Source organism: Akebia trifoliata, chromosome 1, assembly GCF_017979445.1.
Source record: "Akebia trifoliata isolate Shusen 1 chromosome 1, ASM1797944v1, whole genome shotgun sequence".
NCBI classification, from domain to species: Eukaryota; Viridiplantae; Streptophyta; class Magnoliopsida; order Ranunculales; family Lardizabalaceae; genus Akebia; species Akebia trifoliata.
In genome coordinates, this window is record NC_141375.1 from 4,155,668 (window position 1) to 4,181,548 (window position 25,881).

Below are 25,881 nucleotides of genomic sequence, written 5' to 3' on the forward strand. Positions count from 1 at the left end.
GGGTATCTTCAGTTACTAGGTAAATAATATTTTGTTAAGCGCGACACCTTATATATTGGTACATATTCAGGTAACCGTTTTGGGGTAACTAACTTGAGCCAAGTCAACTATATTGTCTTAGCCACAAGATATAACACACCCCAAAGTCGAGAGAAATGTTATTGGAAGTTTTTTCTTGACTGATTAATCTTTTTAATAACATATTGAAGACAGAGAAAAAACTAAACAAATGAACAAGAGTACCTCTGCAAGTGAATTGTTTCATTGCTATTTGCAAGTTTTTATAAAAAAATCTTGTCATTACGTGATAGAGTCATGCAGTTGCAAGTTTTTACCTATGAAAGTTGGATTATAAGTAGAAGAAATATGGACTATTCTACCAGCATTAACCTTGAGTCAACATTTCGTAAGCTTTGGGAGGAGGATATCCATGATGAGACCATCCTCACCATAAATCAAACCTTGACTCATCTTGATGTGAGACAGTATTGGTTACAGTTCAAAATAGAGAGAGAAGATTAAGATTGATTAATTAGCCCTAATTAGGCTATATAAGAATTACATAAGATAACTAAAGAAGGGAAAAGACTAAAATAACCCTACAGACTTATTTAACAGTTACAATGTCACTCAGAACTAACAGACAACTTGATGTAAAATGGCAAGTTACCCCAGGAATTCTGGTCAAGGTATAAGCAACACTAGAACTAACATGTTCAAACCATAACAAAATCTTGTAAAGGAGAACTACCTATATTACAAGATTGACTACAATAAATCATGTTAACAGAGATTAAAGGTGTGGGTTAAAAACTTAAAATACAAAACAGAAAGATAAAATTAAAATTAGATAACAATGTACCTAAAGTCAGACCGTCAAGCAAAATAAGGAACACCCCATGCAAGAATGCGTAATAAGATCCAAGGCTTCCATCAGTCACATTGATAAAATCAACCCAAGATAAGAGATCTCTCACGGTGAGCATTCTTCCTGTTTGTAATTGGTTGAACCACTGTTGTCCAGAACAAATTAAACAACAAATAAGCATTACCAACTAAATTAGATTAACAGCTCTGGCATGCATAACAATACAATGAAAATGAAAAGAGGGTGCCCTATGCAATAAAACAGGTTAAATCCATGAATATCTCAAGCTTCATAAATGTTCCAAGTCCTAACAGTTAGATACTGTTGAAATTAATAAAATAGCTTCAGAAAATGTAATACAACAATTTAGAATGAAACACAAACTAGACATAATAATGTGGGCTTAAAAACCATCCATAAAGCATGTGATGATGTAGAACTCCTAAAAAATACAACTAGTTCCATGGTTGAAGGTTCCAGAGGTGCTTGAAGATATTGGAAATAATATGGTTATTTTAGATTTAATTGTTTAGTCATAGACTTTATTTTTCATAATTATTCTTGGTATCAAAGCCATAGAAATCCATCGACAGCTCTCCTTGGGCTGATTTCCCTCCACGGTTTTGGCTCCTTGAAGCATCCTCACCTTACTCTTCTTCTCCAATTTTTTTATTGTTTTTGGAACTCCACAAACCTAGCAGCAAGATCGTGTAAGGACTAGGGGTGCAACATAATCTGGTTCAAACCGTGAATTTTGGGTTGGTTTGGTTCGGTTTAGACTGAGTAATGGTTCGATTTCGAGTTTAAAAAAGGAATAACCGATGAATTCGGTTCGGTTCTCGGTTCAGACTTTGTAAATAACCGAACCAATGTTATTTTAAAATAAAATATTAGGTTTTTTCAAAACCCTAAGGAGTATGTAAGACGTCTCTTAGACTCTTACTCTCTTTCCATTGGTTGCGAATAGGTCTTCACTATCAAATACCTTGCCGATGGGACTATAGATCAGTTTAAGGCACGCCTCATTGCTAAGGGGTTTACACAGACTCCTGGAAAAGATTTTGGTGCGACATTTGCTCCGGAAGCCAAACTTTCCACAGTTCGACTTATTATCTCTTTAGCTGCAAATCATTCCTAGCCACTTCACCAACTCGATGTAAAGAACACCTTTCAGAATGATGATTTGACTGAGGTTATTTATATTGACCCCCCTTCCTGGGTTTTATCTTCAGGGGGAGTATTCTGGGAAGATATGCCGTCTTCTGAAATCTCTTTATGACCTGAGACAGTCCCTACAAGCCTGGTTTCGGCATTTTTCTAAGGTTATTATATCTATGGAATTTTCTAGATGCTACTCAGATCATACTTGCTTTATTCTTCAAGGAGTGAATGGTCATTGTACCATTGTCTCGGTTTATGTGGATGATATTATTGTGACTAGTGATGATACACAGTGAATTGACAGAGTTAAGATGCTATTGGGTCGTGCTTTTAAGGTTAAGGACGTAGGTCCACTCAAGTACTTCTTGGGGATAGAAGTGACCCGCTCTTGCCATGATATTTCGCTATCTCAGCGTAAATACACATTGGATCTTCTTCAAGATATTAGGATGCTCAGTTGTCGTCCTGCTTCGTCTCCTATGGATCAAAATCACTGTCTTCAAGCTAACTCTAGTGATCTTTTATCGGATCCTTCTTATTATCAGAGACTTGTAAGTCGTCTGATTTATTTGACTAACACTAGACCGGATTTGTCCTTTGTGGTCAGTCAGTTCATGCATACTTCGTGTACTTCTCATTTTGATGTTTATCGGATTCTTCGTTACTTGAAGTTGCGTCTTGGTCTTGAACTTTTCTATTCTTCCACTCCTCAGCCGCATTTGTCTTGTTCTATAGATGATAATTATGCTGGTTCTCTTATAGATAAGAGATCTACCTCTGGTTTCTGTACTTTTTATGGTGATAATCTTATCTTGTGGAAAAATAAGAAACAGAATGTGGTTTCTCGTTCTTCTGCTGAAGCTGAATATCGTGCTATGACCCTTTGCATGTGTGAGCTAATATGACTTCGATCTTTACTAACAGAGTTGAGATTTCCTATTTCTGGTTCTTCTACTTTATTTTGTGACAACAATCTGCTATTATGTTTGTTTCTGATTCAGTCCTTCATGAAAGAACTAAGCATATTGAGATTGATATTCACTTTCTCAAGGAGAAAGTTCGATCTGATAATCTTCAGACAGTCTTCGTCTCTTCTTCAGATCAGCTTGCCGACACGCTATAAAGTCTGTTGGTCCTTCTATCACGAATTCTCACCTTGTCAAGTTGGGTTTAATTTATATATTTGCCCCAGGTTTAGGGGGAGTATTGGAAATAATATAGTTATTTTAGATTTAATTTTTTAGTTATAGACTTTAGTTTTCATAATTCTTCTGAAGAAAAGGTGATAATGGAGAAAAATAAATCCCTATGGAAGAATTCAATATCCCAAGCTAGCATAATAGCATTAAGATTGCAGAAAGATTAATGGTAAAGGCACCTATGTGAGGGTGGTGGAGACATGACAAAGAAAATGGGGCAATGTCTTGGATCATAATCTTGGCTGAGAAACGAGAAGAGTTATGCAGAGATGGAAGGAGACCTTGCTAAAGGTTCGAAAAAGATAGTCACAAGAGATACTCAAACAATTAAGAAAGGGTGATTTCGAAATGCGGAAGATCAAAGGAGTAGAAAGAAAGGTGGATGATAGCCAAACTAGGGCTGACGTTGATGTGAAGGAAATCAATCATTATAATTAATATCAATATGAAGGGTTTTGGAAGTTGAAGGCATGCAAGCCTCTGTGAAGTCTCCTCCAGCTAGAATCTTGTGGGAGGATGTACAAGTGGCAATCTTAGCAATAGCGACAATGGAGTGTGTTTAATCGTGATGGGTGAAACAAGAGCAGTCTTCCTAGCAAAGAACAAGTCTGTTTCGGGGCATTTTTTAGAAAAGGGAACAATTATAATCCTTGACTTCTCCGTGACTTTCAGAAGATGGATTTTTTTGTCTCATTTGATGTCCAAGCTCTAGTTTGATATAGAAGCTTGGATAGAGATCTTAAGGTTTCCTTTTTGGAGAGTACAGAAATGTTCTAGAAAATTGATAATTGGTTTGGCATCGAAGGGTCTTCTAGAGATTGATGAAAAACACTAAAATTAGAGTGCCTTCGAGAAAATTCAAGGATTTCATTCCCCATTTCATTTTAATCTCAAAATACATGCCTCATGTGCACCTTCTCATATCCTCTATCTTCTTTTCCTAAGAACATTGAAGTCTCCTTCAGTAAGAATACTCTCTCCATCAAAAATTACTTGGATTAGTTCATTTATTTATTTTAACAATTCTCCTATCTCCCAAGTCCTAATCCAACTGGGGTATTTTAATCATCTCCTCACGTAGAATTAGTATATAGCAGACAACCACATGTCTCTTAACACCTACAACTTTATCTTTTGAGTCACTATCCATTATTTAAGTAGCCCATTATTTTACTTCTGACTTCTCTTGTAGACCAAAGTCTGTACCCATTGACTTGGCTTTTGTCCTTTTTAACTTTGTGTCTTATATACAAGCAATGTTAACTTGTTTTAATAGTATCCATTAATTCTGAGCTCTGACACATTGTCCCCACATCACAAGCACGAGGGATCACCTCAAAACAAAAAGAGCAAGTTCCATCACTTTGCTAATTGCATGGGTGCCCCTAGAATTCCTCTTATTAGGATACACAATTAGTGATCCAAAGTAGAAACAATTGCAAGGAAAAAAAAATCTGATTTCTATTTTCAATACGTTGAAGTATGTTATAAAATTGATAAATAAATTAATTAATAATAATATCAATACCACTATTGAATATGGCAAAATTATCATTAGCAGGAAACCAACAAGCAGTTTCATCAATTTAAATGAAAAGCAATAGAATATCACTGCCAGGGTATCAAGGACATACTTCCCAAAACTTCAGCATAGGATCCACAATATAAGAGAGTGTTGGTTTGACAAATCTACAACAACAAAAGAAGAATAAAATGAAAAATGAGAGAGCTCATATGGATGAATTAAACTGATTCAGAAACTCTGGGATGATTCATATACGTCTGCACTGATCAAAATAATAATAATATACCTCGGTACAGCAATACTTTGAAGCTCATTTAGGTCACTAACGGGTGTAACCCATATCTCAGTAAACCGATTTCGAAGAGCTGGAGATAACTCTTTCTTCCCATAATCACCACCAGGATTCATTGTTGCAAGAAGGAAAAAGCTTGGATGTGCAGTAATTTTTTCCAAAACAGCTCCTCCTTTCTCAGCCAAAGACTGCAAAAGAATTTGCTTAGTTTTATTTTTCCAAAAAAGGAAAAAAAGATGGGAAAGAAGACAATTTACTAACATGGAAGGCATAAGAACCCTCAAAGAAATAACAAAGAACAAAATAGGAATTTAAACAAGGAAACTTTCATCTCAATACTAAAAAGGAAAATTCTACAAAAATAGCCCACAGATCAAACTCACAAACTACAAAAAAAAAAAAAAAAAAAAAAACAAAGAAACAATTGCCAAAATTTATTCAGACAGAAATAAACATGTCACTAATGGTTTTCTACCATTTCATGTTTAAATAAATCTTCACAGGAATTGAAGTGACAGGATCAGATTTTGGATGGATATATTTGAAGAGGTGAAATATTGGTTTTTTTTTATTTTCCAGAGTTGCAAAATAAAAGTAAAGAAAAAATTTAGGATCCATGGAACAATTTACAGACTTAAATAAACAAATAAATAAAAATCAAGGGAATGATGAGTACATCACAACTGTTCTAGTTCCATCATAACAAGTTTGACTAATCTAAAATATAATACATATATTCATAGGAATCAGTATCACTATGGGTTGTGCTTTAAACTGCATATAATTGATAGGATTGGACTTTTGAGGACAAAATGCGCGCACTAATGTACTTATTTTTTTTGTTAAATCAAAATATTGTATACAACACCAGTGGTCAAGATGACCAAACCGATATAAAGACAAACATACAACAAAAAATAAAAACACAAGCAATGGGGAATGACGAAAGACTGAAACCCCAAAGGTGACCACTATCTCCAATATTACCAAAAAAAAAAAAAATTTATCCAAGGAGAAGCTCCTTGAAACTCCTTGTAAACTTTTCTCTTGGTGGCTGTGATCACTCACCTAAAAATTCTTACATGGAGTTCATGATTGAGAATCCACCGATAAGTGAATTCATTTCACCATGGTTTTTATCATTGCCAAAAGTCATTCCATTCTAACATTACCAACTATATGAAAGGCGAGACTTAAAGAAAGGTTTAATAGCACAGTCCAGATTTTTCAACTTCGAGTCTTTTATTTTTTTGATAGGTAATTTCAAGTCAATCTATTTTTCATTGGATAGATAATTTCAAGTCAATTTTTCACACGGATAGGACTATCAAAATGTGTTGAGGATGGTTTCCACGGTATGAACATCTCATTGTACAGGATTGAATATACTGATTCATGTGTCAGGGTGAGTGTTTGTGTTGTTGAACAGTTATGCTAGATTCCTAATGTTAAAAGGGCACTATATCTTGTTCACACTCCTTGCACCTCTTTCCAATGACATGTTTATTTCACCAATAATCATAGAAAACCCTCAATCTCATACTTTCCACAGAAAAAATAATCTTTAGATGAAAATCAAGGAATGAGATGGCCACCCTGGCCGGTAAACTCACCAATTTTCTTTCTGGTTCCAAGACACTATTCAACCTTTCAAGTACACTGTCATCAGCCAAAGAAATTTCATCCACTAAAAACAAGTCGCCATCCTTCATTGCTTGTAGAAGAGGTCCATCTAACCATGTGAATATAGTGTGCCACTTCTGATGCAGCTGCACCAGGTCCAGTTTCATTTTCTCAAAAGCATCAAGATCACCTTTGGTGACATCAGGATGTGACACTTTTCCATGCCGGTAACTATTTAGAATTACATTCAACTGATCTAACATTGAAGACGCTTCACCAATGTCATAAGATAATGTCTGCAGCAAGAAAGATGCATCAGCAAACTAGACATATAACCCAAGGAGATACAGAACTTCAAGGAAGGAAATACATACAATGGACCCAGGAAACAGGAGAAAAACATTAGACGACATCAGTTGCTCAACTAGATCTCTGAACTCCGTACTTAACCTTGATCTATCTCGTACAGGATAGAAACCCTGAAAGTTAAAGTGTGTTGTATAAACACAAGCCAACTGTTATTATCATTTGGTATAATAAAAGTAGCGAAGGAGCTGTCAATTGATAGTATTTGGTTTAGGGCATACAATGGGTCGGATTTTATCCAAAATCCAAGTGATCCGAATCCAAATTTACCGGGTTTGGACCCTTGGAGTAGTTCTGAATAAAAATATGGGTTGATGTCCCTTGACTCGAGTCGGATCCGGGGCCGATATGGATCCGTCCCTATATCCCCCTAGATCCAAATGATATATTGCTTTAAACATCCTATTTTTACGAATCAAGTAATTTGATCAGATCGAATCCAGATTTAGTGAAAGCAAAATGGTTCGGACATTGTATTAGCTAATAGGATCCGGATCCGGATATAAATTTTGAATCTGAATATGGATATACTCAGATCCGACCCATTTTAAGCCCTAATTTGGTTACTAAAAACTTAAAGAGGAAATTTTGAAATTTTGAAAAAGAAAAAATGATTTACAAACCCCAAGAAAGTCAGATGTTTCTGTGTACTGATGGCAATTCAAAATGTGCAATTTCAACCTCAAAACAATACTCAACAACTGGCAAACAGTGGTCTTCCCACCACCAGTCTCACCAACAAGAAGGACAGGTTCACGCAACTTGTAGCAACGCTCAACAAGAAAGTATAACCTCCACATACTTCTAGTCCACATTATACTGCAATATACTCATATTGATTAAGGAGGAAACAAATTAAGATAGGCACTAGTTACTTAGCATACAAAAAATTTTAATTTACACATGCACACCTTCCAAGATGCTCTGACACCCCAGTGTAATCACATGATTTCAAAACGGTGCCACTCTTAGTTGATTCCTAAAAAATAAAAGAAACATGTAACAGAGTTCAGGAAATCAAGCACAACTTTTTTTTTTTTTACTTTTGATGTAAATTCACACGCGTGTGCACACATACACACACACACACATGGAGAAGAAAAAAAGAAAAGACCTGCATGTACAAGTTATCCTTCACAAGTTTAACTCGAAGGCGTCTCTCCAATATTTCTTGGACAACGTTCTTTTCACTTTCATCTCGCAACCTTTCAGCCAGAAGAAAATAGCCATCTTTGGCTAAATCTTCATAGGACTTCCCAAGGGTCCGAAAACGATCAGCCCATCGAAACAAGTCTCGTGGGGTTATGAAACCATGTTTTCCAGCGAAAACTTTGCTGCTCTGCCTATGCAACTGTAAGTCCTTCATAACATCAACCATTTTTCTAGCATAGCTTTCAGGAATTTTACATCTCTTCTCTAATATCGTGCTTATCTCATCTTCTGGAATCTCATCAACATGGATCTCCACAAAACGATTGCGAAATGCTCGAGAAAGCATTTTTCGCCCACCATAAAATGTTGGTGGATTTTGGGTTGCAAAAAGCATAAAATTAGGGTGTGCTTGAACTGTTTCCTGCAATTCAGGCACAAAAAGCTCTCTATTGTCATCTAATAATCTGTTTAATGCTTCGAGCACGTCTGATGGTGCCAGATTAAGTTCATCCAAAACAATCCAACTTCCATTACGAACAGCCTTGACCAATACACCTTCTTGAAACACAAGCTTCCCATTAGGATCAGTTACGTAGGAACCCAAATACTCTTGAAGATCAGTGTGCTCATGATTGTTGATTCGCACAAACTCATGACCAGTTATTGAAGCAAGATAATGAACAAGGCTAGTCTTCCCACTAGACGTGGGCCCCTGTAAGAGAACGGGATATCTTTTAATTAGAAGAGCACGTGCAAGATTCCTTAGATGATCCTTAACGCTGGTTGTCAAAATATAGTTATCTATCGAAGTATCAGACTTGCATCGTTCGGAAAGTTTCAAGTCCACCAAATAATCATCAAAGGGAATATTTCGGGGCATCTTTTCCCCTAAAATTTTTAAAATCATATTGTCGATAATTTTGGCACTAGGTTTGTCCAACATGGTAAGAAAAAACATACAAAATCCATCATATAGAGCTTTTTGGAATCCAAATTTCCTTTCTGCCTTCTTCATATATTCTAGTGCACGGTACAATGACCTCAAACTGAACTGGGGCTTCTGATTAGCTCCATCTTGCAACCTCTCTTCAGATTCTTTCTTTGCTGTTTTATAGAAATGCACTATTTTCTTCACCAGTTCTTTATTACCAGTACGACTATCATCTATAAATTGATTAACGAATAGAGTCAAATCTTCATCGTCCAAAACTTCATCGACAACATATTCTGTAAACCTACTCCGTAAGGAGTACGACAAATCACGCTTCCCAACATCAGTTGCAGGATTCATACAGGCAAATAAGCGGAAATCAGGATGACGATCTATATAATGAACATCTCCTCTTTCAGCTAAACAAAGTGAACCCTTCTCTCCTTCTAGAACACCCATAACTCTCTGCAATGTCTCTGGAGGAGCCAAATTCACTTCATCAAGAAGAATCCAATGGCCGTTTCTTAGTGCAGTAACAAAAGCTCCTTCAACAAACGAAAATGCCATGCCCGCTGAGGAATCAATCTGCCGACGGGCTGTGTGGAGCTTCACAGAAAAAGACTCCCACGCTTGTTGGACTTCTTCACCCAAAGATCTCTTCCTCTTGGTACCACATTCGGGTCTTTCCACTTCAGATGGGAAATAGTCAATAACTTTCTGAAGACTTTTCTGAAATACCTTCAAGATTTTTTTCCAGTTTTTAACTGTCCGAAGATCTCTCAAAGAATCGAGAAATCTTCCTTGAACCATGTTATCCTGAATATCAAACAGAAAAGTACAAATTATAAAACAAGAGAAGCAACTAAAGAGGGAAAAAAGGGTATTTTAAAAACACCCCGTGTAATATTAGTGAGATGAGGTTTACCCCCTTGCAAAATGCAAGATTAGGTTTGCCCCCCTTGACCGTAAGTCAACGTTGCTTTTTCTTGATGATTTAACGGTGAAATTTTGATATTTCCCAAATACTGATTTAGTAATTTAAGTATTTAAAGAGTATTTTGAAAAAAAAATCAAAATCAAAATTTCTCCATTAAATCATCAAGAAAACGCAACGTTGACTCACGGTCAAGGGGGTAAGCCTAATCTTGCATTATACAAGGAGGTAGACCTAATATCACCAATTTTAGAGGGGGGTATTTCTAAAATACCCAAAATAAATTATGAACTTTAAAAAGAAGGATACCTTCACAGAAAATGTCTTAGAGAACAATTCCATGAACTCATTATAAAGAGGGATACATATAAATTGTGGGTCAGTAGGCTTAAGTCCCCCTAATAAATCAGCAACATCACTCTGTTGGCTCAAGTTCTGCAAGACAAACAAATTGAGATAAAATAGCTATTCCACGTAAAGGATGATCATGTACATACAACATCGCAAAACCATAACATACCAATACAGTAAGTGGTCGACCAAGCCTCATAGCAAGATTCTGTACAAGAGTTGTCTTGCCAGTACCAGTTTCACCAACCAATAGAGCAGGTTCATTGTACTTAACAGAGCAAGCAATTCTCTCGAGAACATGCAAAGAACTACGAATATTAGCAAAAGGTCTCGTTTGGTGATGTAACTGCATAAAATACATTAAGGATAATTAAAAAAGTTAGAGACAATAAAGAACCAATCATTTTCAATAAGATCATAAGTTTAATGCTTGCACAGACAGCAGCTCGAGGGCGTTCTAGGGTAATTCGTCCAACTCGCAAATCTGATTGCAAATCCTGCAAACAAGACACAGATATGATATGGAGAACTTAATAATAACCAGCAGTCAAACAGACCAGATACCATCATAGAGAACAATACAAACCTGGATAATGGGTTTATTAGGAGGAAATAAAGTTTCTGCTTCTGTTGCTGTTACACCCCAAATCTTTGAAATTTCTTTCATTATTGACAGCCGATTTTCACAAGAAGATGAAGAAGCAGCAAAAATATCTACAGCCTGAGGAGTGCAAACCCATGATTTAGCAATTAGTAAACCAAATATAGATGGTTGACTGAGCACAAACTTCATCAACGGACAAAAAATGGGAACTGATCGTATGCAACCTCTTGATAAATGCTTTTACATTCGTAAGCTGATAAACTAAGCCCCAGAAAGCTAAACCCTAAACCTGTAATTCTCTTGCACCATTTCAGGAGATCCCTGTCATTGAATTCCAAAGAAATTTTTAGTGACACTTAGCCAGGAGTTTAAGATGAAAATGTAGCTATAAGGGCATTTATTACCTTAATGAGAATCTACTGAAAGACTGAGATCCTTCAAGTTGGTTTGGAGGAGCGGAGTTAACTTTTTCAAAGGTTTCTGGCAAAGATACATATCACTTTCATGAAACATGTGCTAAAATTTGAAAGCCATATTGCAAAAAAACAAAAAAAAAACAAATATAGCACACCTATGAGCTTTTCCGCAACACCCTCCAAATTTGGATACCATGCATTCAATATATCCAGAAAATCCTTACTACTAGAGGGGCCAATCATCACTCTCCTCCACAGAACGCCAAGGCTGATTCTGCCTATTACCATGAAAGTGTCATGTAGTTAGTATGCAAAACTATTAAAAGAAAAAGTTATTTCAACTTTTTGTATGACTTGACCAACCACAAATCTTCAATTTCACAGATCCATCATAGCAATAGAAACTAGGGCTGCAACCTGGGCGGGTGGGAGGGTCATCCCAGGCTCAACCCAAGTTGAAGAACCCTCAACCCGAGATCAACTCAACCCGATCATCGTGTTAGACCTCGTTAACCCAAGCTCAATCCGAGATTGAGCTTCTAAAATCAGGTTGAGCTTGGGTTAGCCCAAGTTAGGTAATTTTGGGCGGGTTGGGCTCATTGCGCAAGCCTAATTTCATTTTGATCAACACATAAATTTTATTTCATATCTTAAAAAAGAAATACAATATAAAAAAAATCAAAATAACAAGTAAATAAATTTGCACATAACCTCCAAATCCATAAATTTTTAAATCATAAACCTTTTTTCCTTAGTTCTACAAATATATTTAGGAAGATAAAACTAATATTATTTTTTTTAAATAAATAAAAATATTTATATGTAAATAAATAGCATCGAGTTCGAATTGAGTTGGGCTGCCCGGAGCCTCAACCCGAATTCCGAATTGAATTCGAGTTGAGATTTCCTAGCCTAGGCTCAACTCATTTTCCATATAACCGCTTACCCCCATCAATCGGGTTGAGTTCGAGTTAGCCCACCCAAGTTGCAGCCCTAATAGAAACTTTAAAAGAGAAAAGGTAGCACGGGATTTCTGGAAATTAGAGGAGGATGGTGAAGGCATACATTAACATCAAGGGTGAAAGGACATGAATTTCTAGTTTAGTGCATATAATAAAACATTTTGGCCATGTTTAACTCAGAAGGGGGTTTTTTTAAGAATAAAAAACAAGGAAAAAATAATATACGAAAAGTAAAGAAGAAAAATAATATAAATCATTAAAAAAAAATTGACAGATGTTGACTATTTTAATAGTATAAGAAACACAAAAAGAAAAAATATAAGGTAAGCTTTTTATTGATCGCAGAGGATTATTTTCTGAGGATTTTATGTTCAGGTGGGAGAAGGTTTGCAAGGATAGCCTGTAATCTGCCTGTGCTTCTCCAGTTTCTTGTTTGTTTGCTTCCCTTGTTTTTTAATATTTCTTGTATCTAGGTAGGTCTACTCAACCTTCTTTGTTCCCTTATCTGCCTTATTTGTAATGAATCTTTTGTACAAATCAAAACTACAGGGAACCAGGGAGATCGGGGAGAACTACCAATGAAAAAACAGGGAAAGTCAACCTGACCCCATTTACGATAGAATCAGACAGCCTCAGAGGAAAAGAAGAAAAAAATTACAGTCACCAACAATGTAGATCATTGATATAAAAAGCCTATATGTCAAGGATCAAGGGGTGAAGATCCTCTTCGTCGCCTTCAAAAATCTTTATATTCCTTTCACTCCTGATGCTCAAAGGATCGGAAAGGAGACGAACGTTCATAATATTCTTTAAGGAGAACAGTGATATTCCAACTACAAAAGAGTTCCAAAAATAACCTATAAACAGTCCAATAGAGCCCGAATTCAGAGAAGGAAGTGCCCTAGACCTAGCAAGATCACAATGGAGGAAATTTGATCTTAGATACTTGAAGCACCAACATTCGGCTCTACGCTGAAACCAGGAGCATCCTCAAAAGTTAAAACGTAACTATTTTATGACCGAGTGGGATTCTGAAGTGGGAGCGGCATGAAAGAAACAAGCTTCATGCTCCTAGGGGATCAACATTGGCCTTACACAAATTGAAATTTCACTATAATTTTCTTATGAGGATCAAATAATCACAGCGGAAATTTTTATCCAAAGGTGTGTTCCAAGAAAGGAAAGGTATTTTTGAATGGGTTTGGATAACCAGACAAGATATGACCCATAGGAAAATCTGGAAGAAGAATCAAGAGAGGGACACAATGATCTGACGTAAACAAACCTTAAAGAACACACTGCCAAACTCTCATATCAACTCCGCCAACTACAATACCTATTTGTTTTCTACAGCAATTCTCCACCCCTAGAAGTGCGGAGCTTCAATTGGATAAGAATCCTTATTATTTATTGTGGAACGACAAAGATGGTACTCACCTTATTAACAGGTGCCCCTTTGTTGTTCGTTGGGGCATTTACAAAGGAAGGAATCGTAGATTCTTAGGAAGGAGCATTCTCTTCATGTGATCATAAGCATTGGTGGGCCTATGCTTCGTTGGTGCAAAGTGATTGACGATTTTAAAAGGTTATCCTTCAAGGATTTTCTTTTTCAATGGGATTTTGAATTTTTTGACAACTTACATATATCTTTGTACACTATTTTGCTTCTTTTAATACAATACTTCCACTTAGCAAAATACATATATAGATAGAAAGATAGATAAATAGATATAGAGGAATGCTAACGTCCAAGACCTCATGGGGACGTTAGCATTCTCCACCACATTTTTTCCAATAATACCCCTACCCATTTTGTGTTTTAGTGAAAAAGATTGGTGGTATGTTAGTCCTTTATATAATAAATATTTGTTTGCATTTATTGCAAACAACACATTAAAATCTAATGACTAAATGCCCTTAACATTTATTATGTAAAAGACAAGCATTTATTATGTAAAAAGACTAATATAACCTTATCATTTTCACTACAGACAAAATGGATAGGGGTATATTGAAAAAATAATGTGGTGGAGAATGCTAGCATCCCTATGAGGTCTTGGATGTTAGCATTGCTCATATATATATGATCCAATTTGGCAGACAACGTTAGGGAGAAAACACGGAGCCCACACCTTTGCCCTATGTGGCTTAAAAGTTTCATACTGGGCTGGTTTTTAATAAGGATGATCTCTATGGTGGACACCATCAAAAGTGGTTTAGAATTGTGGACCGTCGATTTTTTACCGTTAATTTGTAAACCACTTTTGATGGGGTTAGAAGTTTCAGATCAGGCTCAGTTTTTGTGAGAATGATCTCCTCACCATGGAGATCATCCTCACAAAAATCAGCCCAATCCGAAACTTTTAAGCCATACAGGACAAATTTTGTTACTCAAAGTTGCCTGTTGAGAGCTATCTATCTATATATATATATAGATAGATAGATAGATAGATAGATATTTCATCTTTGGTTCTTTTGTCGTTGTTTGCTTCTACTTTTCATTTCCCTTGTTCCAGGTAGGTCTTCTCAACCTCCTTTCGTTGGATTAATATAAAAAAAACCTATCTACCAAGAAAATATATCTTCAGAGGGAGCCATGGAAGTCATCAAGACTAGGCAAAGGTTTAGCAACAAGATCAGTGTCTCAACCATTCAATCCCTGAGGAAATAAATCATCAAGCGACAGTCATGGTCATAGTCCAGGTTAAAAATCTCATTCCAATTGCAATGTTTTGGTTTGAAGAAAAACTGAAATGGTCTCAACCGAAAGATTCCAAGACAATTCACTTCAGGACTCCTCCGCAAAAGTGTATAAATAGAGATTCAGTATATGTATATTTTATAGAGACTTGTCAAAGAAAAACCATCTAATGTTTTGATAAGACAATATGATAATAGTAAAAGAAACAATGAAACTTCTTTGAACAAAAAACTCCAAAATACAATGAACAATAAGGGAAGCATGTCACAGACCTTCAGAATTATGAGAGATGTCGTTCTTAGAACTTGATATTGTGGAAAACAATCGAAAGCTTGCAGCCACACCTATTGCCTGCAAAAGTTCCACGTGCTTGAAAATTTCTATAAAAAAAAAGATGAGGAAAAATAATTATATCTAATAACCGTAGATATCATGGAAATTTATGAAATCTGTCAAGGAAGTAAACTTCTTATTTTAGTAAACCAATAAAGTGACAAAATTGACAGAAGCTGTAACCAAAAAGACTGCAACCGACTCTAAAAGGATGTGTGTGTGTGTGCATACCAATATACAAGGAATAATCTGCATTTAAAAATGTAGTAAACAAGGAGAGAGAGATACCACACAGACATTCATTGTCAGTCTAAGACGTGCAAAAAAAATGCACAGCTGAAGCATGAAGAGTAGGTAGCACAGAATATTTACCTCCCCGCGACCAGTTACAAATGAACTAACACCCTCCAATAGAGGCAATAAGATGGAATGCACGTCTGACGGTGCTTTGTCAATGTCCTCAAAAACTACCCAAAGTCCATTCAAAACAGCCTGCAAAGTAAAAGAAGTACGTTTTATTAAAGATAATGTATCCTTTGGATCAGACTCGGAAAATGAGAAACTTTGCTCTGTACTAAAAGAGTCGCGATCCAGAATGGTGCCTACGTGGCATGTTTTGGTTGGATTTAAAACACAGAGGGCTGCGTGCACGGCTTTTTTAGGAGCCCAATGTGTTTTAAACAGACAACCAAAACTTACCATGTAGACATTGTTCCTATGCTATGGTAACAGAAAACCGTTCTAGATCCTGATTCCTAAAACAAATGGATCAGACTCAAAAGAAAATGAGAATTTTTTTTCCTGCACTAAAACAAACCTGGGTGAGAGAACCAGGCTGCCATCTGAATTCACCTGGTTGTTCGGTGCAAACATAACTCCCAATCAGCGTTTTCCCATCCATTTGTTCATCCATGTGAATAGAAAGAACTGAAGAAAACATAGGGAACAACTATAATGATTCAAAATCCCACATTTAAACAAGAAATTATCACAATATCATCACTTGTGGATTCCATATTTGCAAGTTAATTATAATTGAAGAAGTAAACATGAATATGAAGTCAAAAATCCCATTTCATATAGGTGGGTATTTGGAGAATGCCTTGGCAAACAGTTATGAAGATTTGACAACTAAATTGTCTTAAGGAAACTGGTTATGAGAGGTAAATTTTAGATAATGAAATAGAAGTTGGATTGCAGTAAGGAACCAAGACGATGCATATGGGTGTATCTAATTTCTTGCAGTAAAAAAAATTGCACATAATCTTGTACAAAAAAAATTGAAGTAAACTTAAAAATGAAAATTTTCCAATTGAAAGAAATAATTTAAGTTTACGATATATGTGCCATACAAAATTACTTTATTTTAACTATACATCAATTTTTAGAGAAATAGTTATCCCCGTTATCACCTGAACCCTAATTAAACATTAAAAATAGTTTATTTGATGCATCATTTCATGCATAAGTAGCAATTAGAGAGAAGAAATAGATGTTAGATGGCAACCAGATTGCTAAGATAGAATATAAATTTGAAAATTGCATTTTGAGGAGCAAAGTACCACACCAACAATCCTCCTAGAAACAAACCCTTGGTCCCTTTCCAATCCTAAAGGCTACTCTACTATGAAACTCAGGATAGACTTTGAGGATGTATTTCCACAAGCCCAGCCAAAAGATGATCTCACCCAACTGTTATCCCAACACAGATTTTCTTAACCATACTTCACCTAAAAGACTCTCTTCCACAAACTATCCTCCGCAACTTGCCTAAAAGAGAATCATTCATTTTTCTCAACCTTCTAAGACCAAGGCCCCCTGTTTTTTTGGCAAGCAAATTGTTTTCCAATTCACCAAACAAAATTTTCACTTACCTTGTCATGCCACAGGAAATTATGAAACATTTTATCAAGCTTCAAATCCACACTCCTAGGCATAGAAAACAAAATAGAAAGTAAAATGAAATGCTAGCAAAGGAGCTTAAAAATTGTGACATTCTCAAAAGCTTTCTCATGCCCAAAACTCTTCTCAAATGTCAAAAGATGATTAATCAATTGCTAGGGGAACGAGACAACTCATCCAGTCTTGTTAGAAACGGTCCAGGAGTTCGGACAGACACAAACCTAATGTTTTTTTCTTCTCTCTTTTTCGACAAGTTTAGGTTTCTCTTGGGAAATTTGACACAAGTAGGAACCCACAGTCACAACATACTTAAGTAGAACACTCATCCAACTGGTTAGAAACGGTCCATTAGTTTAGAAGGATCCAGCCAATTTTTTTTTCCTTTTTTCCATAAGTTCAATCATATGTGGTAGGTCCTCGCAACATATTTAAGTAGACAAAGAGGAACTTATAAAAGTGATTTCTGATCCAATTGGGTCTCCTACCATGTGTACATTCTATCCAGGATGGGAGACCTAAGATTTGACATGCTTTGTACGAACGCCATTTAGCAAAAGAATACAGCTCCCATAATGTTTGTAGCTTGGGCATGGTGAATAATCCTGAACCAATAGAACGTAGCTAATACTACAGAAATATTAGGCAATTTTGTTTTATTTAGATACTTTGTTTGTACGGCCACCAATACACCAAAGAAAAGAGACGATTCAATGGAAAAAAAGAGTCCATCTGCCCTGTTCATTATCATTCTTAATAATCTATTTCCATTAAAATAAACCATGTTGGTTCTAACGGAGAAAAATACATCTTTTAGCTATTACACTCAGTAGCTATTAAAAATCAGTGAAGGAAGAGCTTCGTGAAGGAAGATGATTTACTGGGATATTAATAAGTAATAGCTAGTAACTGCTTACTTCACTTTGACGCCTAAGCTACTATTTTATAACAAAAAATGTTTTACTTCTTCAACTATAGACATGATACAAAGTTAGGGAAACGAATTCCCTACATAAGAAGTGTTTGTTCTAGTTTCCCTGATTAAAAATCAAATCATTCTTTTTTCATGTAGAGATAGATACAACCCAATCATTCTTAGAATCAATACACGAAAAACTGAACAAAACAAAACAAAAACTCAGAATACACATACAAGGAAAAAAAAATGGGCATATTATTATACAAATACTACATAACAACTTACCCACGACAAACAAAGGAACTCAGTGTGAAAAATGACGCGAGCAACATTGAGGATAGAAGTCTATGAGAAATAAAAGAAGTACCTCGCTGCCCACTAATTTGGGCCAACTTGTTGATCAACGCGGTCTTCCCTGCACCTGTAGGACCATACAAAAGAACAGGCCATTTCTGACTGACTGCTAACAGGACCATGTCAAAGCTCTTCTTCACAGCTGAAGTCAAGACAAAGGGGCCGTCCACAGATTTTACATCCCTTACAGCAGCAAAAATAACTATAAGTCAAATGGGAAGCCAAAACAGAGAGGGCAACAATGTCCAATTGCAATTAAACAAGAACATACACGCATATATATATATATATATATCATTTTGCAATACTATTCTGCATTCTACTTACCAAGTGATCAACTTTTTGTCTTTTCTTAGTGTCTTGAACTCATGAGAGTATAATGAGGAAATAGACGAAGACCTAAGACCAACAAACTGCAAACAGTATTCCTGATTGAAATCCATGTTTTCATCAACACAAACTCCCATTCCCGGTTCAGTTGTTTCAAGATACCAGCCAGCCTTTTCCATAGATACATCCTGACAAAACTCCTCCCACCTGCAAAAGCAAAAGATAGGCAGATGTACAGCATCACGGCAAATCATTTAAATTAGAGAGATCTACCAGGCAGACCTATCTGTTGCATTTTTATTACAAAAACTCCCCTACTTTATCAAGTTTGTTACTCAACAAACCTTTCTTCTTGAACCAGGCTAGCCTGACTTACTTAGTAAGATTTCAAATCTTACTAAGGGTCATTGGGCCCAAATGGATTATCACATTGGCAAATCCAACACCACAGACATCTAGATTTCATGCAAAACCAGATTCAAAAAAAAAAAAAAAATCCAAAAAAATCATTAATAGAGCTTGATCCATAGTGTTGAAATGGGCGGCTACCTAACTCCCAAATTTAAAATTAAAATTCAACTGTTAAAATTAACTCTCTTTTTCTAAAACTTTTTTTTTACAAAATTCTTAGAATTTTTTCTTCTACAACCTTGTGGCATCAAATCATGTTTTTAGATGCACAAATTGATGCAGTCAAGAAACTTTCCTTAGTCCGGAAAAAGTGTTTTTTTGTTGTCAGACGTTGGAGTGGGACCCACATCTTTTAAAAAGATTAAATACCTATAATACCCTCAATTCTTTTTAAGAAATACCCATTATATCCTCTATAGTAGGGTATTTGACTAAAAGAATTGAGGGTATTGAAGGTATTTAATCATTTACAATGATGTGGATCCCATTCAAGGTTTTTTGAGTAACAAACTTGATAAATAAGGGGATTTTTTGTAATAAAATGGAACAAATAGGTCTGCCCAGTAAATCTCTCTTTAAATTATTATTTTCTGATGTATCAAATTGTTTGAAAAAGGTTAACCAAACCAACCGTAATAAGGATGTAAGAGATTTTTCTGCATCGAGACCAAAATTTACATTTGCTCTATCACTCATTTTCAATACGATATATAATATCCGTGTCACACACCATCTTATGTCCAAAGCATTGTTGAAATTTTCTGTATCATTGCCTGAGTTAACATTTGCAGACTGATGTACAAGGTCCAAGAAAGAGGACCAATCCCAAAGTTCTGAAAACACTTGGGGCTCTACTAGGAGGAGGCGAAAGGAAGCTCGCACAGCATCCAATAAATGAGTTCCATCCTGCAAAACAGAACGGAAGTTGAATAGTTCCAACAATCAGAAAACATAACCAAATGCCGGCTAGAAAAGGAAAAAGGAGGAACACTAAGCATTAGCACTAGATTCTAGAACTCTTCCTTCTTCTTCTTTTTTTTTTTTTTTTTTTTTTTTGATCAGTTAAAATTTTGTTGGTGCAAAAGAAGGGAGGTCAAGATGAACAGCCCACAAACAAGAGCCACCAAAGACTATTCTAATTGCAAATGAATCCAAACTCCAACTGAAATAGTTGAGAGGAAGAGAACAAGGATGTTGATCAAAAAGCACAAACAGTGACAAATGTCATTAATTAGGTAAGACTGTTGATAAATGAGGCAGCAGTATTGCAATGAGATTTCTAGACAATAGGCTTTCCAACAAAATGTTGACAAACAAGAAACAACAATTCAAAGAATGAGCATAAGACAGATTACAACGCTTAAATGAACTAGTGGTAAGACTAGAAAAGAAAATTACATAAATGAGCACATCCGAGCAAATTTAAGTAGCCTCAATTGGAGATAAAATAAAGAAAGACGGCTTTAGCATATACAACAAAGACCAACGATATAGCACCAATTAGTTGAGCAGTGGCATGTTAATGGCTCTAAAAAGACAAGATGAGGGCCAAAAAGGACATAAATTGAGATATATAGGACAAACTTCTAAATAAAATAAAAGAACATGGAATTTCTGGGCAAATGGTTGTGGAGATTCAAGGTAGAGAATCGATGTCTATGAAGTAAAGTTATGAAAAAGAAATTTCGCGTGAGCAACGGCGTTGGCAGAGTGGGAATCCAAGGACATTTGGTATGGGGGTTTCGAAAGAGATATGTAAGATCCTTCCACAATTTATGAAAAGGATATAATTTAGGATAAGGATAGGAAATAAAGTCTGATTCTAGGAATATAGATAATATCGAACATCATCCTTGTAGGAACAGTTTCCCAGTTTGTATGCTTTATCACCTATAAAACAATCTTTTCATAAGGTCAAGTGAGGAGGAGTTTTCTTGGGATTTGGGGTTTAGAAGGAGTTTCAACAACTAGGAGATGCCTCTTGCTCCTAATGAATTTATTGTCCCATGTTACCAATTCCCTAGATGAAAAAGACCAATTAATTTAGGCAGTTACAAGGGATAAGGTATTCTCTATCAAATCCTTTTATAATCCCTAGTGCAAGTATCAAAACTATCGAGGAGATCTACAGCTAACAGATCAGTTTTTTCTTATCCTATGATTTTTGGAGATTTGGTAGTCTGTTACCAAATCTGTAGATATAAGTTTCCTGTTTTATAGCTTTCAGTTTTAGGTAGTTCTATTTTCCTTTCTAGATTAGCTGTAAATATCCCTAAAATAGATGAGCATTATCATCTATATATAGAGGGGCCTGTAACCTTCTTTTTGATATAGTGGAATATTACTCTTTCCTTCCACAAACAAGATGGTATCAGAGCAATCTCTGAACCCTAATTCCCTCATATGACCAAATACGGGAAACGTGATTCAAGAGCTATCATTTCCCAAATCACCTCCAATCAGGAAGCCATGGCTTCCAACAATGATAGTAACCTAATGCCCATTACAGGACACAAACTGAATGGGAACAACTATCTCCAGTGGTCCCATTCCGTAATGATGTTCATATGCGGAAAGGGCAAAGATGATTATCTCACCGGAGATGCTGCCAAACCAAACAAGACGGATGAAAAGTTCAAAGTCTGGAATGCCGAGAATAATATGGTCATGTCATGGCTCATTAATTCCATGACAAATGACATTTGAGAAAACTTTCTTCTCTATGGAACAGCAAAGGAGATTTGGGATGCTGCCAAGGAAATATATTCTAACAATGAGAATACATCGGAATTATTCGAGGTGGAAAGTGTTCTTCATGACTTCCGCCAAGGAGAATTAACAGTGACTCAATACTTCAACACTCTCAATCGGTATTGGCAACAGCTAGACTTATTCGAGGAGCACAATTGGAGTTGTCTGAATGATGGAATCAGGTATAGACAAATAATTGAACGGAAAAGAATATACAAATTTCTGATTGGATTAAATAAGAACCTTGATGAAGTACGAGGAAGAATTTTAGGATCCAAACCACTACCAAATATCCGAGAAGCTTTTTCAGAAGTTCGGAGAGAGGAAAGTCGAAAGAAGATCATGATGGGATCTCAAGATTCTGTGAGAAATCCTGAGAGTTCAGCACTTGTGGTGAGAGGGAATAAATCCAACAACAACGATCACAGACCAAAGAAAGGGCGACCATGGTGTGATCATTGCCGACGTCCTGGTCACACCAAGGACAACTGCTGGAAGATTCACGGCAAACCAGCAGACTGGAGGCTTTCCCGGTTTGCCAATGAAAAAGAAGGACAAGGCAACCTTGCTTCCATGGATGAACATCCTCCACCCGAACCAACTCCCTTCAACAAGGAACAGATAGAGATCTTGCAGAAATGTTCAGCCAATCCTTGCCTGCACCAGCTCCCACTGTGGTTGGTACCAGATCCTTGGCACAAAAAGGTAATTTTTTAAGTGCTCTAAATGCTAACAAGGAGAGGCTCAGTCCATGGATTATAGACTCAGGAGCTTCTGATCATATGACTGGAGATGAGAAGCTGTTTTCAACTTACACCCCATGCTATAAAAATTTAACTGTGCGAATAGCTGATGGGTCACTCTCAAAGGTGGCTGGTACAGGCTCGATTCAAATTTCAGAGAACATCACTCTTGATTCCGTTCTACTTGTACCAAAATTAAATTGCAATTTACTGTCCATTAGTAAACTCACTCGGGATCTCAACTGTGTTACTAAATTTGACTCCAATCTGTGTGAATTTCAGGTCTTGGACTCGGGGAAGACGATTGGCAGTGCTAAAATGTGTTCGGGGCTCTATCTTCTAGAGGTTAATGATCCTCCTCAAGGAACAATTCATCAATCAGATTGTTTAGTGTCCAGTAGTCTTGTTTCTTTGTCTGTGAGTCAGTCTAATAATGATAGTGCAATTATGTTATGGCACTATAGGTTAGGTCATCCAAATTTCTTGTATCTTGAGAAGTTGATTCCTTCATTATTCCATAATAAAAATCCAAATGAATTTCAATGTGAGATCTGTCAATTCTCTAAACATATTCACAATTCTTATCCTAACCGGTCCTACAAAACATCTCAACCTTTTTCCATGATTCATAGTGATATATGGGGTCCTTCTAGGATCAAAAATGTTACTGGTTCTCGCTGGTTCATTTCATTTATCGATGATCACACTAGACTCACATGGATATTCCTCATGAAAGAAAAATCCAAGGCAAACCAGATCTCAAAACCTTCAATACCATGATCCAAACACAATTCCAAGCAAAAATTCAAATTCTCAAAACTTACAATGCCAAAGAGTATTTCAATTCCAGCCTTAATGATTATCTCATGAGTCATGGTATTGTTCACCAAAGTTCCTGTGTTAACACTCCTCAGCAAAATGGTATTGCCGAAAGAAAAAACCGGCATCTTCTTGATGTGGCTCGGTCTCTTATGTTCTCTACCCATGTACCAAAATATTTCTAGGGTGAAGCCATCCTTACTGCTGCATACCTCATAAATAGGATGCCATCTCGGATCCTTAACTTCCAGACTCCCTGTCAAATTCTCCTTCAGTCCTTTCTCACTACTCGTCTCATCTCCACCATCCCATTCAAAGTTTTCGGGTGTTCAGCTTTTGTCCATGTCCATCAACAACACCGGGACAAACTTGATCCTAGAGCTCATAAATGTATTTTCCTTGGGTACTCTCCAACTCAAAAAGGATATAAATGCTACTCACCGGTCACTAAACAATTCTATCACTCCATGGATGTCACCTTCTTTGAGCAACAACCTTATTTCCCCAAATCTGATATTCAGGGGGAGACTAATTTTATCCTAGAATATCAGCTTTGGGATATTGAAAATCACCTCATGTCTCTCCTAATTCTGACCAAACATGCCCATCACTAAATCATGAATTACTTCCTCTTCAAAATCTCTCCCTTGAGTCTTCTTACTTCCTAGAACCTCCTTCTCAAGATCAAACCAACAATCCACCTCAAAATCTAGACACTATTCAATCAACAAAGAGTGATGAATTGATTACCTACTCAAGGAGGAGAAAGAACCAAAAGGAGATGGAACAACAAGCATCTCTTGAGCAAACCCAAGAGTCTGACTCAAGTCCTAGACCAAGTGAAGATCCACCAGGTAACACTAATCCTGAAACGAATGATGACAGTGGCTTTCCTATTGATGTGAGAAAAGGGGTAAGATCATGCACAAAACATCCGATATACACATTTGTGTCATATGAAGGATTGTCACCGAAGTTCAAAGCTTTTGTTGCCAACCTCGACAACATCCAAGTTCCTAATAATATACAAGAAGCTCTCGGCTCACCAGAATGGAAATCAACAGTGTATGAAGAAATTCATGTACTAGAGAAAAATGAAACTTAGGAAATCTCGGACTTACCGACCGGGAAACACCCAGTAGGCTGCAAATGGATCTTCACAGTAAAATATAATGAAGATGGGAGTGTTAATCGGTTCAAGGCACGGCTAGTTGCAAAGGGATTCACCCAATCATATGGAATCAATTATGAGGAGACATTTGCTCCTGTAGCCAAGTTAAACACAGTTCGGGTTTTATTATCTTTGGCTGCAAACCTTGACTGGCCTCTCCACCAACTAGATGTCAAGAATGTCTTTCTAAATGAGGACCTAGCTGAAGAAGTGTAGATGGAAATTCCCCCCAGATTTGAGACACAAACTACATGCAACAAGGTTTGTAAACTTAGGAGATCTCTATATGGGCTCAAGCAATCTCCAAGAGCTTGGTTTGAAAGATTCACAAAGGTAGTGAAGAAGCATGGTTACTCTCAATGTCAGACGGATCATACACTATTTGTTAAACACTCTTCTGCAGGAAAACTTGATGTCCTCATAGTGTATGCGGATGACATAATCCTAACAGGAGACTATGAAGAGGAAATCCGCACCATCAAAAGTTTACTAGCTGCAGAGTTTGAAATCAAGGACCTTGGGAATCTTAAATATTTCCTAGGTATGGAGATTGCAAGGTCAAGAAAGGGAATCTCTGTCTCACAGAGAAAATATGTCCTAGATCTCTTAAAAGAGACTGGAATGCTCGGGTGTAAGCCGGCAGAAACTCCTATGGATCCAACTATCAAACTAGGAACTAATGAAAATTGTGCACCTGTGGACAATGAAAGATACCAAAGATTAGTAGGTAAACTAATATACCTATCTCACACACGACCAGACATTGGATTTGCTGTTAGCATGGTAAGTCAGTTCATGAACAATCCAAATGAATAACACATGAAAGCTGTGTATAGAATCCTGAGATACCTGAAACTAACACCAGGTAGAGGATTATTTTTTGAGAAGAACTAAAGAAGAGATATTGAAGTGATCAGCGATACAGATTGGGCAAGATCAGTACAAGACCGAAGATCAACTTCAGGATATTGCACTTTTGTGTGGGGAAATCCGGTCACTTGGAGAAGCAAGAAGCAGTCAGTGGTGTCAAGAAGCAGTGCAGAAGCTGAATTCCGGGGCAATGGCA

At 36.6% G+C, this 25,881-nt stretch overlaps 1 protein-coding gene across 1 annotated transcript in view; it reads right to left on the minus strand.

Moving 5' to 3' along the window:
• LOC147410456 (midasin-like protein) overlaps window positions 1-25,881 on the minus strand; it is a 61,276-nt gene that overhangs the window by 32,723 nt on the left and 2,672 nt on the right. The window contains exons 4-24 of the mRNA XM_086435577.1: window positions 19,963-20,237; window positions 18,918-19,127; window positions 18,604-18,773; window positions 16,236-16,345; window positions 15,791-15,910; window positions 15,358-15,436; window positions 11,578-11,700; window positions 11,411-11,486; window positions 11,231-11,327; window positions 10,989-11,123; window positions 10,843-10,899; window positions 10,572-10,748; window positions 10,361-10,486; window positions 8,149-9,933; window positions 7,946-8,013; window positions 7,658-7,853; window positions 7,043-7,147; window positions 6,659-6,964; window positions 5,040-5,233; window positions 4,863-4,917; window positions 863-1,013 (exon numbers count right to left, since the gene is read on the minus strand). Coding sequence (XP_086291703.1) covers window positions 863-1,013; window positions 4,863-4,917; window positions 5,040-5,233; window positions 6,659-6,964; window positions 7,043-7,147; window positions 7,658-7,853; window positions 7,946-8,013; window positions 8,149-9,933; window positions 10,361-10,486; window positions 10,572-10,748; window positions 10,843-10,899; window positions 10,989-11,123; window positions 11,231-11,327; window positions 11,411-11,486; window positions 11,578-11,700; window positions 15,358-15,436; window positions 15,791-15,910; window positions 16,236-16,345; window positions 18,604-18,773; window positions 18,918-19,127; window positions 19,963-20,237 — 4,615 coding nt within the window. The remainder of the gene's footprint in view (window positions 1-862; window positions 1,014-4,862; window positions 4,918-5,039; window positions 5,234-6,658; window positions 6,965-7,042; window positions 7,148-7,657; window positions 7,854-7,945; window positions 8,014-8,148; window positions 9,934-10,360; window positions 10,487-10,571; window positions 10,749-10,842; window positions 10,900-10,988; window positions 11,124-11,230; window positions 11,328-11,410; window positions 11,487-11,577; window positions 11,701-15,357; window positions 15,437-15,790; window positions 15,911-16,235; window positions 16,346-18,603; window positions 18,774-18,917; window positions 19,128-19,962; window positions 20,238-25,881) is intronic.